Raw genomic sequence first — 19,076 nt, forward strand, 5'->3', positions numbered from 1 at the left:
ACCCCTAATATATATATCTACATATATGGGTGGGTGGGTGATGGGTGTTGAGGAGGGCACATTTTGGGATGAGCACTGGGTGTTGTATGGAAACCAATTTGACAATAAATTTCATATTTAAAAAAAAAGATCTGATTTTTAATGATAATCACATGGTGTAAGCTCTGATGTGGTCCTCACTACTCTCTAATTGCTTCACAAATATTAACTCATTTAAGCCCCACATTCTATGAGGCAGGTGAAGAAACTGAGGCCAAGAGGCGAGGTGCCACTCCCAAGGTCATGTGACTGGAGACCGAACTTGAGCCCGCGCTCAGACTCAGTGAATCCCAGTCTCTGATCAGTGGAGGGTAGGAGAAGTCTGGAGAATCAGATAGTTTTCAAAGGTTCCCAGAGATTCTGATGAGCAGACAGGGCTGAGAACCTTTCTTCCTTTCATTACGCAAGTGTAAGAACCACCTGGAAGGCCCATCAAAGCACAGACTGGTGGGCTCCACCCTAGAGTTTCCGATTGAGTGGTCCCAAGGCGATGTTGGTACCATTGGTCTAGGGACCACACCTGAAGAACCACAGATCTAGGACCCTTAGGACAGTGGCTCCCAGGGCATTGCTTTTCAAATTATATCTTACCACATCCTTGCGTTTGAAGAGAGAAACAACCAGTGGTAGTGGCATGAAGAACAAAGTCTATGGAGCTTTGTTCTCCTTGCCTGATGCACCATAATTCCTACCTACCATTGCTGACACAACTGTAGGATACATAAATCAGTAAAACCTTGAGCATCTTGTTATATGTTGTTGCCGTAGCCTCAGTTTTTTTCTTTATGTAGAAGACCAATAATACCTACCTCATTGTTGTGAGGATGTAGCCACAGATTAATGTACGTAAACATCCAACACGGTACTTGACACAAACATGTCACCTGAACAATCTTATGAGTTTTTAGCAAAACATCTTTTAAAAACCATAGCTTATGACTGCTTTCGTCCCACATATTTTAGAAAAAAAAACAACTAAGGGATACTTACCACGGAATTATCTTTCGCAGATCTGTATGTTTTTATATCGGGAATGTTTTTCTCAAAGAGTGCTAAAAGCCACTTTTTGGATTTCGACCAGTGACTGGGTGAGGAAAAAGTAGGTGCATAAGTTAACGGGAAAGCACTTCAGGAATAACCGATCACGGCGCGAAAGGGGGAATATCTATGGAATTATTTCTCCAAACTTCGTCTTCAGTTTTGCCAGAATTTCATGCGAGGTCTTCCTTCAGACTTTCTAGTCCACAAGAAAAATCGAGGGGGCAAGGCAGCCACATTTTTAGTGATTTTTTTTTTTTTGCGAATAAATGTTTGCATTCTTACAGGATTGGCATCGAATACAAAAAAAAAAAAAAAAAAAAAAAAGAGTATGACCTGCTTGCCCTACTTTTACTCGGGCTGTTGTCAGTTGCTGGAGGATGAAAAACTTGCACAGGGACTGAGGACTGGCTTAAGCCGGGTGAAACCAACCGGCTATGATCTTTTTAATATTATCTGACCAGCCACTACTGCAGACCAGCTGCTAAGGCATTTAAGAATTCATGTGTTATTTTGCATTCAAACCATGGGAGCCAACCGTGAGAAATACATTTGACCATGTCTCCTTTTGCCTCAGAGAGACTAAAAACAACAACATCTATGATCGATGATACTTGGTGATTTAGCATGGTTCCAAACTACAGCCACGACTGTGATAATAATAAGCAGTAAATGAGAGAAATTCTTCGTTTCATTCTGACACTCTCTCTCTCGCTTTCCCTCTCTCCCGTCTCATTTTTGCTCCTCAAAATTAAACAAAAAAAAGGAAAGAATGCATCTCTCTCTTCTTCAGTTCCTCCAATAATTTAAACACAAACCACAAACAAAATCTGATCATGAGAAGTAGCTTTTGTGTCTTCCACTTGGATGCCGCTCTCCCTACTCAGAGGAGGAAGATGAGACAGGTATGTATTTCTGGGAGGAGCTTGGTTGGTTAATTAATTATAGGGAAAATCTCTCTACCTTAGGAGACACTCTGGCATCTGGGACCCGTACTCGAAACCTTCGTCGTAAGCTTGAAAATGCTGATGGAACTCCCTGATTTTTCTCTCATTTGTGGGGAACAAACCTTTTTGAAAGAGTATATTCACTGAAACCGGATAAAGCAGATGCCTACAAAGATAAAAACACATGAAAAGTCAGACCCAATGACCAAAGAAGAAAGGTACAGGATACAAAAAAAAGGGTGTTACTTTATTAAATATATATTAGGGGTAGATAATAATGTGCCACAGATTCTTTTGGGAAAGTGTTACTCTTAAAAGGTTTTAATATTTGCTCACTGTGGTCAAGATAACTTAGGGGTAACTGAAATTTTGGTTTATTTCTCTGAAGATTTTAAAATGCTTTCTAAGCAAGCATTGTTAGATCTTGACAAATGTGAGATGATACGCCAGAAATAAATTGACTCAATGTAATTTCAACAAGCGCTTACTTAGCAAGTAATACCAATAACTAAGATACAGCCCATGATTTTAGAGAGCAGCAAAAAATAACCAAAGACTCAGGGCAACACTAGTTACCAAATTTCCCAAGCTCTCACAGGATCCCACAGATCTGAACCACTGAGTACTGAAATACAGTACCTATCATCATTAAGTTTTGCCATAAGTAAATTAAATGATTACTGTGGCATACTTAAGTGAAAAAAAATCAAAGATTATTAATACGACTTAGACTAGTGACACCAAGTACTGTTTCATTTTTATTTACCATCCCTTCTTCACTAGTTTTTCAGGATCTGCTTCCCCCAAAGTTTCAAAGACATCCAAGAATTTGCTTTGTTCTGTTGTAGGTACTGGGCATGCTACAAGTTTGGATGGCTGCTTATTTTGTTTTTTGGTTTGTTTTCCTCTCTCTCTCTTGTTGGACCTCTAACGAAATATTAAACGCTGTTCTTTTATTATGAATCTGAACTATTGAATCCTGCCCTCGGCATCCCAGTGAGATGGAAAAATGGCCGACGTGGTAACTTCAATTTACCAAATCTCCTTATGCATGCTGGGAATTTTTCTCATGGCTCCCCATGCCCAGCCCTGACCTTTGCCAGAAAGCTTCAGAACACAGCTGAGGCCATTTGGCTTCCTCCACTGCCCTTCCCCGTCTTACCTATCAGCATCCCCTCTAGGTAGATGTGTTCTATGTGGCATGGCATCACTAAAGAGAAATTACTATAAATGTTTTAAAATGATTGTATGGGCTTATTTGCTCACCTTAAAATTGGTGTGCTAACTAAAAACTACCTTTTAATTAGAATTGAAAAGATTAATATAATCTCATAATTACCTACTTAGACTTCATTAATCCACCAGATAATTTTTTACGTTCAATGCACTGGCTGCAGATTTTTTTATCCTCCCCCCCCCAAAAAAGACCCACATGCAAAAACCCTACAAGATTAACCCCTACTAATGCAACTATTTACCTTACGAAGTTGCTCAGCTCCATTGTCCCATGAGTGCCTAATTTCTCCAGTTGCTCATGTAGTTCCTCAGTCAGTTGTCCAGTGAATTGATATAGGTTCACAGTCCCTATTTTCCCTTTGATCGTGACATAAAGTTTTTCATGCAGTGTTAAAAAAGTATTTTTTGGAATCGATGCTATAAACAGAGAAAACTATTTTCAAAAGAAGCAATGACTCCTTGAAGCAAATAGTCAACCTACATCTACTATTACTTGGTCAGGAGGGACTAGATCCAAAGTCCTCCCCTTACATAAAATTGCCTCCCACAAATAAGAGCAGGTGAAGAGTCGACCTATCCTGTGAGTCAGTAAAAGTCTGTAGGGAGATTCACTCTAAGGGGTGATCTACAAGTGGGTGATTCGGAGGACCTCTGGGAAACATAAATGTAGTGGTTTTATTTTTATCTTTATTTATTTAAAAAAAAAAGTTTTGATGTTTATTTTTGAGAGAGAGAGAAAGACAGAGCATGAGTGGGGGAGGGGCAGAGAGAGAGGGAGACACAGAATCTGAAGGAGGCTCTAGGCTCCAAGCTGTCAGCACAGAGCCCAACGCAGGGCTCCAACTCAGAAACTGAGGTGAGATCACGACCTGAGCCGAAGTCGGACCCTTAACCGACTGAGCCACCCAGGCACCACTTATTTCCATGTTAGGCTTTCGTTGGCTTCCTATCCTTAACAAAGTTTACAAGGCATTCTACTACCTTTCTAGTTTTCCCGTGACATTTCCAGCCCCTTCCTGCCCCCCCTCCTGAGATTTGTATTCCAGGTACAGTATATTCTAATATTTATATTTCCCATCATTTTTATGAGATGTACTATTTGCTCAAAACTCTTTACTTGACCAGCCTCACCCCATTCCCACACACCCACAACTATAAGCCACACATTTATCCTGCCAACTTCTTTTTCTCCTTTAAGTGTTTTACTGAATATCACTTCCACCAGGAGGCCTTTCCTAATCCCATGAGTAGCTCTTGTTCCTTTGCATTAGTGTTTGTTCATGATCCTTCCATGATACACACACACTCCTGCTTGAGTTTGGCCAGTAAGAGTATGAATTTTTAAACTCACTAGTCTTACATATTTTTCTTTAATCCTCTTTTATTGTCGGCAAAGTAACTTTTGCAAAAAAAATAATGTTTGGTTTTATATTTATCAGCCTATTATGGGTAGGTTACATTTTATACAAGTTCATTAAAAATAATGTTTAGATCTCCTGAGCATACATCTCTGTAGCAGGGGAATGTACGAGAGGCAAAGGAAGCTGGCTCAAGAGTACTTATATTAACATATTTTGTCTATTAAATAGAAATATTTAAACATGAAAGTCCCCAGTGGAGGCAGAGGTGAAAAAACTTGGCCACTTCTATGCAGCCCTAACACATGAGAGGTTGGCATATTTTTCTGGAGGGATATATGAAGATACAGATCAAGAGCCTTCAGAATATTTCTATTCTTTGATCTGGAATTCCATAGTTTATTTATTTAACTTTTTTAAGTTTATTTATTCTGAGAGAGAGAGAGAGAGAGAGAGAGAGATGAGACAGCATGAGTGGGGGAGGGGCTCGGAGGGAGAGGGAGAGAGAGAGAATCCCAAGCAGGGTCTGCACAGTGTGGAGCCCTACGCGGGGCCTGAACTGCGAACTGTGAGATCGTGACCTGAGCCGAAAACGGACGCTTAACCAAATGAGCCACCCAGGTGCCTCTGGACTTCCACAGTTTAAATATTCAACGTTTATTTATTTTTGGGACAGAGAGAGACAGAGCATGAACGGGGGAGGGGCAGAGAGAGAGGGAGACACAGAATCGGAAACAGGCTCCAGGCTCTGAGCCATCAGCCCAGAGCCCGACGCGGGGCTCGAACTCACGGACCGCGAGATCGTGACCTGGCTGAAGTCGGACGCTTAACCGACTGCGCCACCCAGGCGCCCCTTCCACAGTTTAAATATTAAGAAGCACTAAATCGTCAAAGAATTTGGCCAACATGTGATTTTCATGCAAGCAAAAAGAAATGATCATCATGCTATCGGTCACTCACAGCTTTTAAAACCGTTCTGTTTTAATGGTAAGAAATGCATGAGAGGCTACATGAAGAGAAAAACTAAGAAAAAAGCAAAAAAAAAAAAAAAAAAAACCAGAAAAGAAAAGAAAAAGAAACCAAGGAAAAGAAGAATCAGGCACAAAAATGCAATCGCTCTGCATTCTTGGGAGGACAAATGGCTTCAGCACCACACGTTTGCAGCCTGGGAAGAAATAAAGTGGACGGTCACACCAGAAGCATGCTGGTAAGTACAATCCAGCAGTCTCTGAGGATGGAGAACAAAAGGCCGCCGATTACATGACGCCAAGCCCCACTTACCTTAATAGCCCTATGGAATGTGTCAGGAAATGCCATAGTAAAGGGCTTACTAAGCAGTGGAATTCTACTTTCAGTGAGCAGAGTAGCAACATGTGATCAAGCCAAGAGCTATAGCCTGAAGAACACTGTATACACGGCAGCAGATGTTCATGTCCCAGCGAACATCGTGGGAGCTGTAACAGGATACAGATTCCGAATATTTTCCAAATAAACAGCAGCGAGGTAACCTCGTCTCTTACACACGTCTAGTTAAGACTGAAATGAGGCTGCCAAGAATTCGTTTGTCAACTAGCAAAATCATCAAATGTTCTTTCTATCTTATGTTCCCACTTTAGAGCATAAAATAAGGGTTGTCGTCATTCTCGGTAGAGGAGTGAGGGGTTGTTACCCAAAGCTGCTCTTGGACCAATGCTGTATTCAAACAAACTATCTGAAAATATTCTTTACCTGTACGATAGACGGGCTTTTGCACTGCTAGTTCAAAATTTACTTCTTTGGATTTTAGAAACACATTAATTCCCTCTTCTTCAGTAACAAAGGTCATTCGGGTGCCCATAACAAAGACTGTAAATACTGGTCCATACTGGAAGAAAACACATAAATACAGATATTAGGAAGCATTTCTAATAAATAAGTTATGGGCCATGGGTTACACAAGAACCCCAGTGCTGAAGTTATAGGCAAGACACAAATTATTATGCTTACATATAGTAACATTATACATTTTGGCAGATTCAGCCAAATATAAATTATATAAATCATGATTTATTCTGTCCTGATACTTAACCTTCCTTTTGATCATGTTATTTGTTTGAAGCTTCCTTTCTTGTAGTAAGAAATAATAACTAGAAATAATTATTAGAAATTATGTCAACAGTGATGTTTGAACCTTGTTTTCCAGACAGCAGTAGGCTCACGAGCAATCTACTGCTCAATTTTGTTCAAGAAAAACATACAAAACAGCTGACTGATTTTACCTTAAATCTGTGGTCACGCAACAATGTCCTGCGATCCTGAAAAGTCCTCTAATGTGTTCACTGTCTCACTTTCCAAAATTACTATTTCCCTTGGATACCTGCCCTACCCACGCCACACAGAGAGAGTTCTGGCTTCGTAGCTCACGAGGAAAACGGAGGCAATCAAGTAAGGGTGCTCTCAAATTGTCACCACCAGATCTCGCAAAGATACACGTTTGTATCCATTCTCCATGCTTCCCTTTGGGTTAGGACAGAGGGGACGTCCTGCTCCTGTGGAATGTCTGCACTCACTCACTTGCGTCATGGATTCCACACTCTTACCTTCTCTTAACTCCATGTTTATGCACCCTGTCATCCCACATCATCACTCCTGCCCTCCATCAGATCACCAGCAGCCTACAAACACTAGCCCAGAGTTTGATTTCGGGAAGTCCGTGACTTTATCGGGAGAAAAATATATCATTATTTTCATTGACTTCAAATTGTAATTTAGTATTTTTTTCGATGATGAATGCAGGCAAACAAACCCCAATCTTATCTGTGACTCTATCATCGAAAGAAACCACTGTTCCAACTATATTCTCTTATATTCTGTGTCTCTTTGGCATCCGTTCATCACAGGGCCAATTATATTAACTATATTTCTTATTCTTGATGCTCTGGCATTGGAGTTTCACTACTGGGTAGAGATTGTCTTCCTGGGGCTAGCCAATTCTTCCAGGGAGCAAAGGGCTCAGCCATCCGGGAGCATACCTTTCACATGCAAAATAACCAACCTTGAGTTTATATCACCATCTACTTCCTTATCTAACCCTCACACACCAAGTCAGTATTTCCCCTGCCTGAAATCATCCAAAGGCCAGGTACCAGGCAAGTAGACCCCACCAGTATGGCCCAACGCCCGCAAGAATTATTCAAACTAGCCAGTCCTCAATTGTTTTCCCTGCCCTGCTTGCCTTTCTTGAGGAAGCCCCAACAAAGGCTCAGGCACAGGCTTTTCTCTTGCTGTTAATGTCTGCCTCCTGACTCTTTCTTCCCTGTGGCCCTGCATGGTATCCAGTGGCCACACTCTCGGACCTGTGAGTATAATACACTTCTTCCTTCCAATCCCTCCTTCTCATTTCCTCCTATGGCGGCTCTGACTTTACAATACCACATGCAACATATACATTCTTAGAACAATTACCCATACTTTCATATCCCATCATTGTTACTGTAAGTATTTCGAAATATTATGCTTGTCACTACTTCGATATTACAACCATTTCTAGGACCACCCTGAAATGGCACGAGATCATTCCTCTGACACACTGTTGGGCCCGATCAGGCAACTGTGGGCTTGTAACCGTTAAGCCGCCTAACAGTGAAGTCTCATTTTCTTACACTGGTGATCTGGACATCTGCATGACTTTCCAGTATTCCTTATCTATAGTTATTTGTTAGTCAATATTTAGAAGCAGATGAAGGATTTCCATTGTTGGTTAAAGTTTTGTTCAAATGAGAATTCCAATTAGGAAAGTGGCCTCTGTAACACATAATAGGTACCCAGGCCACAGTGCAGAACAGATGAGTTCAAACACATTGAATAACTGAGGTAACTGCTGATGCATGGTATTTAAGGTAACTTATCGCAAAACTGTAGCGTGCAAATGATCATGTGCGATGTTATAAATTCGCTAACAGGGTTTTTTGGGTCTTATTTGATTTGCTTTTGTTCTTCTGTGCATGATGTCTGAGTGTTACGAAGCAAAGGCAAGCAATACAGTATGTCATAGACATGGCCCTCGTGTGGTGGTTCATTAAAATTTTTATTTTGAGATAATTACGGACTAGTGCATAGTTATAAGAAATAATACAGAGCAACCCCACGTAGCCATTACTCTGTTGTGCCTAGTGTTAACATCTTGCAAAACTACAGTATGGTATCACATTGGTATTGTGGCCGCCGGTATTGATGAAGTCAAGGTACAGAGCGTTTCCATCATCACAAAGATGCCTCATGCTGCCCTTTTATAGTCGTTTCCATTTCCCTCTCACCCCCACCTCTTCCTTAACCCTTGGCAATTGCTAACCTGGTCTTCATTTCTATAATACTGAATTTCCAGAATGTTATACAAAGAGAATCACATAGTATAGAAATTTCTCAGATTGGCTTTTTTTTTTTTTTTTCACTTGGCAGAATTCATTTGAGATCCACCCAGGCTGCAGTAGGTACCAATAATTCTTTCCTTCCTTGGGGCACCTGGGTGGCTCAGTTAGTTAAGTGTCCAACTTCCACTCAGGTCATGATCTCACGGTTCATGAGTTTGAGCTCTGCATCAGGCTCTCTGCTGTCAGCACAGAGCCCACTTTGGAACCTCTGTCTTCCACTTTCTCCGCCCCTCCCTCACTCTCTCTCTCTCAAAAATAAATATAAATATTTAAATAAAATAATTCATTCCTTCACATTTCTGAGTAGTACTCCACGGTACGGATGTACTACAGTGTTTTTTAAACATGTTGAAGGGCATTTGTGTTTTTTTCAGTTTGGGACTATTACAATTACAGTTGCCATAAACATTAATGCACAGATTTTTGTGCGAAGGTTAAGTTTTCATTTCTCTAGGATAAGGGCCCGGAAGTGAAATGGCTGGGTCATATGGCAGCTGCATGCTTCATTGTTGAAAGAACTGCCAGAGTGCCTTCCAGAGTAGTTGCATCATTTGACATTTCCACCAGCAAGATATGAGTGATCTGTATGAGTTTCAATATATGAGTTTCTCTGTATCCTTACTAGGATCTGAGGTTGTCACTATTTTTTATTTAGCCATTCTTATAGGTGTGTAGTGATAGCTCATTGTGGCTTTAATGTTTGTTTATTTATTTATTTTTGAGAGAGAGATACTGCACACATGAACGAGGGAAGGGCAGAGAGAGAGAAAGACAAATCTGAAGCAGGCCCCAGGCTCTGAGCTATCAGCATAGAGCCTGATGTGGGGCTCAAACTCCCTAACCATGGGATTATGACCCGAGCCCAAGTCAGACACTCAACCAACTGAGCCACCCAGGCGGTCCTCATTGTGGTTTTAATTTGCATATCCTTATTGTCTAATGATGTTGAACGTTTTTCATGTGTTTATTTACCATCTGCATATCCCCTTCAATAACCTGTTCCTATGTCATTTGCCATTTCTTTAGTTGACTTGTTGGGGTTTTTTCAATGCTCAGTGTCAAGAGTTCTTTATATATTCTAGATAGCAGTCCCTTGTTGGATATGTGGCTTACAAATATTTTCTCTCAGTCTACAGCCTGTCTTTTCAGTCTCCTAACAGGGTCTTTCACAAACAAAAGCTTTTAATTTGGATGAGGTCCAATTTATCAGTTTTTGTTTTTATACATTGTGCTCTCAGTGTCAAGTCTAAGAACTAGTTTTTTGGCCCCAGACATTCTCATTCTTTTCTAAAAGTCATATAGTGTTATGTTTCACATAGAAGTCTACGATCTAGTTTGAGTTAATTTTTATATAGATGGAAGACTTAGGTCAAGGTTCATTTTGTTTTGTTTTTGTTTTTGGCTTAATGGTGTCTAATTGCTTCACTGCTATTTGCTGAAAAGGCTATCTTTATTTCATTAAATTGCATTTGCAATTAAATTGAACATTTAGCACATCTGAGTGCTCTATTTTGTTTCATCAATCTCTGTATCTATCATTCCACCCACATAATCTTGATTAATGTAGCTATGTAATGAGTCTTGAAATCGAGAAGAATGACTCTTCCCATTCTATTCCTCTTTTTAAGATTATTTTAGCTATTCTAGTTCTTTTGTTTTTCCATATAAATTCTGAAATGATCTTGTCTATATCCACACCTTACAGGAAATTTGGTAGGATTTGCATTAAACCTGTGTATCAATCTAGGAAGAATTGGCATCTTTACTATGTCGACTTCTGCAATACGTGAACACGGTATGTCTCTTCATTAACGTCTTTGATCTCTCTCATCAATGTTTTGTAGTCTCCAGAATAAAGTCCTATACACATTTCATAATTTTTACACCTATTTCTCTTTTTGAGCAACTGCACTGAATTTTTAACTACCATGTGTACATGTTCATTGTTACTATGTAGCGACACAACTAATTTTTGTGTGTTGACTTTGTATCCTGTGACCTTGCTGGATTTACCGGTTAATTCCAGATTTTTTAAGTAAACAGCCACAGCATGTGCAAACAGAGACAGTTTTATTTGTTCCTTTCCCTCTGACTCTTATTTATTTTTCTTGCTTTATTGCACTCATGGAACTTCCAGTACCATGTGGAATAATAATGGTGGCAGCAGACATCCTTGCTTTTTTTCCAATCAGAGATGAAGCATTTATTCTTTCACCATTAAGATTGCTGTTATCTGTAAATTTTTTGTAGATATTCTTTATCGAGTTGAAGAAGTCTCCTCCTATTACTACCTTTCTGAGAGTTTTTAAAAATCATGAATGGGTGTGGGATTTTGTCAAATGCTTTTTCTGTACAAATTAATGTTAATGTGGTTTTTTTTCTCCTCTTACCTATTAATATGGGAGCTTGGACTAACTGATTTTCAAATATTGTACCCATCTTAAACCCCTGGAATAGACCTCACTTGGTCATAGGCCACATAATTCACTTATACATTGCTGGATTTTATTTGCCGGTATTTTAAGGATTTTGCATCTTTATTCATAAGGAATACTGATCTGTAGCTTTCTTCTTTTGTGCTGTCTTTATCTGGTTTGGTATCAGGGTAATCCTAGCTTCATAAAATACACTGGGACATGATCCCTTCTTTTCTACTTTTTGGAGGAGATTGTATAAAATTGATGTCAACTCTTCCTTAAACATTTGGCATAATTTCCAGTAGAACAATCTGGGTCTTAAGATTTCCTTTTTTGGGAGTTTTGAAATTATGAACTCAATTTTGTAAATAGTATAGGGCTATTTAAATTATCTAATTTATACTGAATAGTTGTGGTAGTTTGCATTTTGGGGGGGAACTTGGTTCATTTCATCTAAGTTGCCAAAATTTCTATGCGTAGGGTTGCTAATGGTGTTCCCTTATCATCCATTTGATGTCTGCAGTGATATGCCCCATTCTATTCCTGACATTAGTAATTTGTGTCCTCTTTTTCTTGCAGAAGGTCTTTCAAAGTAATTGATCTTGTCAGGGATTGGCTCTTCCTTTCACTGATTTTCTCTATTTTTTTCCTGATTTCAATTTCATTCATTTCTGTTCTTTAATATTTCCTTCCTTTTGCTTGCTTGGGGTTTATTTTGCTCTTTTGTGGGGAAGGGGTTCAAAGACAAGCTTTATTCATTTCACACTTATGTGCTTTTATAATGAAAATATTTAGTGATAATAATTTCCCTCTCAGCACTTCTTTAGCTGTGCCCCCAACTTCTGATAGGTTGCATTTTTATTTTCTTTCGATTCAGCATGATTTTTTATTTTGCTCAAGAATTTCCCTTCAACTCATAGGTTATTTACAAATATGCTGTTTGTTTCCAAGTGTTCAGAGTTTCCTGTCATCTTTCTGTTATTGATTTCTAGTTTCATTCCACTGTAGTCAGAGAATACATTGTACAATTTGAATCATTTTAAATTTTGTGGGGTTTTGTGGACCCGAATATAGTCTATCTTGTCCTATGTCTCATGGGCACTTGAAAAGAATACATAACCTGCTTTGTTAGGTAGAATGCTCTACACATATTCATTAGGTCTGTTGGGTTGGTGGTCTTTTATAGTCTAGCTGATTTTCTGCCTAGCTGTTCTACCCATTGTTAAGAGAGCATTGTCGAAGTGTCTAATTATAACTGGATTTGTCTGTTTCTTCTTTCAGGTCTGGTTTTTGGTTCACATAATTTACAGCTCTGTTGTTTGGTGCGTACAAATTTAGAATTGCTAATTCCTTCTGACCATTTTATAATGGTCATAAATTATCTCATAATGTCTCCCTCTGTCTCTGGTAATTTTACTTGCTCCGAAGGTACTTTTTCTGCTATTAATATAGCCACTCCTACTTTCTTTTGACTGATGCTTACATATCTTTTTCCATAGTTTTTTGTTTTTCACCTGCCTATTTCATTATACTTGAAGTGAGTTTCTAGTATATATCATAGAGGTGGATCACTTTTAAATCCATTTTGCAAATGTCTATCTTTCAATAATTGTATTTGTACCATTTATAACTTAAATTATTGATATATTACGGTTTAAGTCTCTGCTATTTTATTTTTATTTTTCTGTTTATTCTCCCTGGGTTTTGCTTTTCTGTTTTATCTCCTTTCCTGTGTGTTATTTTAACATTGTTTAGAATTCCATTTTAACTTATTTATACTATTTTTAAGTGGACCTTTTGTGTAGAGTTTTTTAGTGATTACTCTAGGTATTACATTAGATATATATAACTTATAGTCAGTTAGTATAGCCACTTTTTAAAGTGTTTTATTTTAATTTCAGTATAGCTAACATACAGTGTTATATTAGTTTCAGATGTGCAATATAGTGATTCAACAATTCTATATATTACTCAACGCTCATCATGATAACTGTACTCTTTAATCCCCATCACCAATCTCACCCATCCCTCCACCGCCTCCCCTCTGGTAACCATCAGTTTGTTCTCTCTAGTTAAGAGTCTATTTCTTGGTTTGTCGCTCTTTTTCTTTTGTTTGGTTGTTCCTTAAATTCCACATTTAAGTGAAATCACATGGTATTTGTCTTTGTCTGCCTGACTTATTTTGCTTAGCATTTTACTGTTTAGTTCCATCCATGTTGTTGCAAATAACAAGACTTCATTCTTTTTTATGGCTGAATAATATTCCACTGTATGTATATGTGTGCGTGCGTGTGTGTATCATATCATCTTTATCCATTCATCTGTTAATGGACACTTGGGCTCCCATATCTTGGCTATTGTAAATAAATACTGCAATAAATACTGGGGTGCATGTATCCGTTTGAATTAGTGTTTTTGTATGTGGAGGGTAAATACCCAGTAGTGCAATTACTGGATTATAGGGTAGCTCTATTTTTAACTTTTTGAGGAACCTTCATACTGTCTTCCACAGTGGCTGCATAGTGTAGCCATTTTATCAACTCAAGCAAATCTCTCTTTATGTCCCTTTACCCTCTCCCATTTGTAATGTAATTTTCTTAGGTAGTTCCCTTACATACAACTAGGACAATATCAAATAGTGTTATAATTGTTGCTTCAGGCACCGATAATGATTTAGAAATCTCAAGAAGAGAAGTCTGTTGCACGTACACATCTTTTGTTTACTGTGTCCTTTCTTCCTTCTTGATGTCCAAGATTCGTTCTTTCATTGGTCCTTTTCTGTTTAAAGAACTACCTCTACTCATTTGTTTAGGCTAGTCTTCTAGCAGCAGATTCTCTTAATTTTCCTTTAACTGAGGATGCCTTGATTCCTCCTTAATTCCTAAAGAATATTTGTCCTGGAGATAGGACTCTAGGCAGACAGTTCTTTTCTTTGAGCCCTTGAAAAATGGAATGCTATTCCTCCTGGCCTACATGGTTTCTGATGAAGAATCTATCATTCCAGTTTCTTTTCCTACCATAATAAGGTTCCATTTGTCTTTTGCTGCTTTTAAAAATTATCTCTGTCTTTAGTTTTCAGAAGTTTGACTTTCATTTGCTTTGCTATGGATTTCCTTGGGTTTATCCTGTTTGGGATTAGCTTGGCTTTTCAAATCTGTAGGTTTATGTCTGTTACCACACTTGGGAAGTTTTCAGTTCTACTTTCTACAAATACTTTTTCAGCTCCACCCTCTTTCTCCTTTCTAGGACTCTGATGACATAAATATTAGGTCTTTTACAGTCCCTGAAGTTCTGCTCATTTGCTTTCAATCTTTCTTCTCTTTGTTTTTCATATCGGGTAAATTTATTGACCTATGTTGAAGTTCACTGATTCTTTTCACTCTTCTCCATTGTGCTATTGCACTCATCCACTAAGTTATTTTTTTCTTTTTTAGTTATTGTATTTTTCAGTTCTAAAATTTCTATGTTTCCTCTTTATATGTACTATTTCTTCGCAGAGACTCTCTGTTTTTTCCTAAGACTTTGTTTTTTTTTTTACATTTGTTTCCAGCATGCTTATAATTGCTTGTTGAAGCATTTTTATTATAGCTGTCTTAAAATCCTTGTCAGATCATTCTAATATCTGTGTCATCGGTTGATTGTCTCTTCTTATTCAAGTTGAAATCCTCCTGGTTCTTGGTATGAGGAGTGATTTTCTACTAAAATCTGAACATTTTGGATATAATGTTATGACGCTGGATTTTATTTAACTGTTACATTTTTCCAGGCTTCCTTTGGCATTATTCTGATATGGGAAAGGGATGCCACCTCATTGTTGCCAGGTAGGGGGACGGAAATTTACGTTCATCACTCAGCATGGGGAGAGAAGAACTCCTTATTACTGCTGAGTGGGGGTGAAAGTTAAGTCTCCCTTCTAGGTTCTTCTTATATCACTCTGGCTGGGAGAAGAAGGGGTTTTTCATTACTGCTCTCACATGACACCACTGGCCTGGAGGTGTTTGAAGAGCAGCCTCTTTATTGCTGAATGGTGGTGAAAATCCTGGCTCACCCTCTAAGGTTCATGGGTCACCACCTCAGTGAGTAGGAGAGGGACTGCTTGTTATTCCTCAGTGGTGGTACAGTCCATGCTCTAGGTGTGGTCTCCATTAACACTGTTGTGGGGATGGCCTCATTATTGCTGAGCAGTATGGAAAGTCAAGATCCTCCTCTAGGTCTCTTTTGCCACTACCATTGCTAAGAGGGGACGAGTTTTACTTCATTTCACCCTGGCTAGGAGTCAGGGGTAGCCTTTCCACTTGGCACTTGCTGACTGTGGTGACACCATGTTTTTTTTTTTCCCCTGTGGTGTTTGCCTGGAGCAGTTACAGCCTAAAATTTTTCTATCTTGCTAGGCTGCTCCTTTTTTGGACCTTTACCTAGAGAGAGTCGGCTTTTCTTGGGGCTTACTTTTTTGCCTGTGCCCACTGGCATCTCTAGGTTGCTGGCGTTTCTAGAGCTCAATCCAGATATATGAAGCAGAAAAAAAATCAAGGAAATTCACTACCATTTTGTTCATCAGATCCTGTTCATAGGTCGCTAGCCTATCAGCCCTCCTCTCTCCACCTTGCAAAATCATCTCACGTTTGTTTTATATATAATGTTTAATTCATATTTAGCTGTACTTAGTGGGAAGAATAGGGGAAAGTACAACTACCCCATCTTTTCAGAAGCAAACATCCCTAATTCGTTTCGTTTTATTTTTTCACTCACAGAATATCTCTGAAAGTGATACAAGAGAATGGAAACATTCTTGTTGGAAGAGAAAGTAAGCAGTTAGAGGACAGAGATGAGACGAAGACCTTTCATTGTATGTATGTTCATGCCTTTAGAATATGGACCTATTTGAAAAAAAAACACACACACATTTCTTTAAAGAAGCACACAGCCTTTCAATTCTGGTGGTGATGTCACAGTGACGTGTTTCTGAATTGTTCTACCTCTTTCTTGGAAACCACCCAGAGCCACAAGAAGAAAAACATATGTGCACAAGAAACATTACTGAGCTAGACAACAAGAAGAAAATCTACTAACTACAAAAAGCATGACCCACGGCACTTGAAACCAGTAGAACTCTTCGCTCTGCTCTTAGCAGCTATCACAGCGCCGTGAGAAAGACAAGGAGCATGTGCAAGGGGTTCGACAATGGAAAAGCCCAGAAACACCCACTCTGAGATAGAAGAAGGAAGTCTACAGAGTTGGAACCACTATGAGATGGGCTAGGATAAACAGCCCATGGATACTGAGGGAGGTAGCAAAAGATAACACAGAGAGTGGGCTCCCAAAAGCACTTTCTTGTAAAAGCGAAGAGTACACCTGAGAAGACAAGGGTCACCTCTTTTCCTAGCAGCCACTACTGAAGAAAGGCAGTGAGAGCTCAAGTGTGAAAGATTGCATCCTAAAAAGCAGAGGAGCCATGGGTACACAGAGGCACTATATTTTCACTGGAGCAAGGGAGGATAGGATAAAAGAGCTCTGTCAAGAAACCTGGAAAGCAACTGCCCCCAGCCAAAACCTCCTGCTGACAGCTGGTCCAAGACAACTTAAGACCTTAAAATACAGTTAAATAGAGGCACTTAGGCATCCGGGCTCAGGTCATGATCTCACAGTTCTTGGGTTCGAGCCCCGCGTCGGGCTCTGTGCTGACAGCTCGGATCCTGGAGCCTGCTTCGGATTCTGTCTCCCTCTCTCTCTCTCTCTGCTTCTCCCCTGCTCATGTTCTGTCTCTCTCTGTCTCTCAGAAATAAATGAATGGTAAAAAAACAAAAAAAAACAAAAATATGGTTAAACAAAAAAGGAAAAAGTCACCACTGTAAGAAAAATTCTTTAAAAAAGGGCAAAAAAGGACATCAGAACTTTCTTACAGATGAAGTAGCTCACCAAAAACATTCTGCCATAGGGCACCTAAAACCTGTAATGCAAAATTATTTTTGGAATCAAAAAAAAAATAATCTAATAATTTTGCCAACTGCGAAAGAAATAAGCAAAGAAGAAACATAAGAAGGCATGGAAGAAACAGCCAGACAATAGAGGAAAATTAGGAGATAAAGGAACTGAGGAAAGAAAGAAACAATAAAGACATTTCTAAATAAAAGATAATAATTACAAGAAGCACAAAGGAGACTATAGGAAATAGTCTAAAGACAATACAGTATAGAAATGCAAAAAATATTAAATAGAATTATGTGAAAAGAATTTTAGGGGAAATGATAGCTATAGAAGACAGGCAAAAGAGGTTGAACCTGTGCATCACGGGACGTCTTTTGCAACTCCAAATTCATTTATCCAACTACTTAACTCCAAATTCATTTATCCAACTACTTATCCAACTACTTTGGAATGTCAACATTCCAAACTCCTATGTATCTAAAGCTGCACTTCTGATAACGTCTTCCCTTTCAGTAAGTTCTTGCAATCATGGCGATCTCACTGGACTCCCATTCCCTAGCTACTCAAACCAAACTTCTTGGAGCCATCTTGGACCCTTCGCATTCTTCTACCCACCACGTGCAATTAACCAGGAAATCCTGCTGCTTCCACCCCCAACATATACCCAGCCGCCTCTCAAGTTTCCACTGCTATCTCCAAACCACTTGACCTCAAGTTTGAATTACTGCGAAGAACCTTCAAATTATCCTTCTTTTATTCTTACAGTCCTTTTTAACAGAGCAGCCAAAGTGAACCTTTAAGATTTAAATCAAATCCCATCATTCCTCTGCTCAAAACACTCTCAAAAGATTTCCTACTTCACTCTAAATTATAAAGGCTTTTATACTTTGAATCTGATCATTCATTCTATGGATACATTTTCACACATACAAATGGGAAACAAACTACTGTATGTCAATTATTAAGTCACTGTTGAAGGAAACTATAATTTAGGGAATACTTTGCAGCTTTTAAAACAAATGCAAAGGCTTCTGTTTTGGTGTAGGATGAGGTAGAACCAGGTGAGATAAGGATTTCCCTGGCAGTTAGGAAAAGATGAACAGGTAATAAATCGCTATTTAATTCCCTGGTGGCATCTGCGAATTCTTGGTATGGATTGAAGGTCAGGACTGAAAAAGGCACCTTTGAAAAATCTACTGCTAACGTCACACTCAAATGTGAGATACTGAACGTGTTTCCGCTAACATTAGGAAAAAGACAAGCTTGTCTAGTCTCACCACTTCTAGTCAACAACATGTTATAAGTCCTACTGATGGTAATAATATAGGAGAAAGAAACAAAAAGCATAAAGATCAGAAAAAAAGGAAGTACATTTATCTTTTTATAAGACATATCGTTTATGTATAAAAATCCTAAGGAATCTCCAAATTAGCTAGTAGAACTAATAGGGTGAATTTAGCAAAGTCACAGGGAATAAAGTTAACATAAAGAGAACAGATTGTATTTTTTATGTTTCAACGGGATACAACTGGAAAACAAAAATTAAAGCAATTTTATCCACGAACGCCTCCAAATATAAAATACTTAAATTACTAACAATCGCATCACAAAAAACTACAGAATATTTCTGAAAGAAATTATATAGCTAAAAAATGGAGAGATAGACAGTATTCATAGCTTTGAAGACTTAATATTATTATGAAGTCA

The 19,076-nt window shown here is 38.8% G+C and overlaps 1 protein-coding gene across 2 annotated transcripts in view; it reads right to left on the reverse strand.

The window, feature by feature from the left end:
• LOC123608461 (24-hydroxycholesterol 7-alpha-hydroxylase) overlaps positions 1-19,076 on the reverse strand; it is a 95,336-nt gene that overhangs the window by 74,366 nt on the left and 1,894 nt on the right. For both annotated transcript variants that reach the window (XM_045498452.1, XM_045498451.1), the window contains exons 2-5: positions 6,347-6,482; positions 3,503-3,677; positions 2,041-2,190; positions 1,030-1,123 (exon numbers count right to left, since the gene is read on the reverse strand). In XM_045498452.1, coding sequence (XP_045354408.1) covers positions 1,030-1,123; positions 2,041-2,190; positions 3,503-3,677; positions 6,347-6,482 — 555 coding nt within the window. The remainder of the gene's footprint in view (positions 1-1,029; positions 1,124-2,040; positions 2,191-3,502; positions 3,678-6,346; positions 6,483-19,076) is intronic.

This window comes from Leopardus geoffroyi, chromosome B2 (assembly GCF_018350155.1).
Source record: "Leopardus geoffroyi isolate Oge1 chromosome B2, O.geoffroyi_Oge1_pat1.0, whole genome shotgun sequence".
Taxonomy (NCBI): domain Eukaryota; kingdom Metazoa; phylum Chordata; class Mammalia; order Carnivora; family Felidae; genus Leopardus; species Leopardus geoffroyi.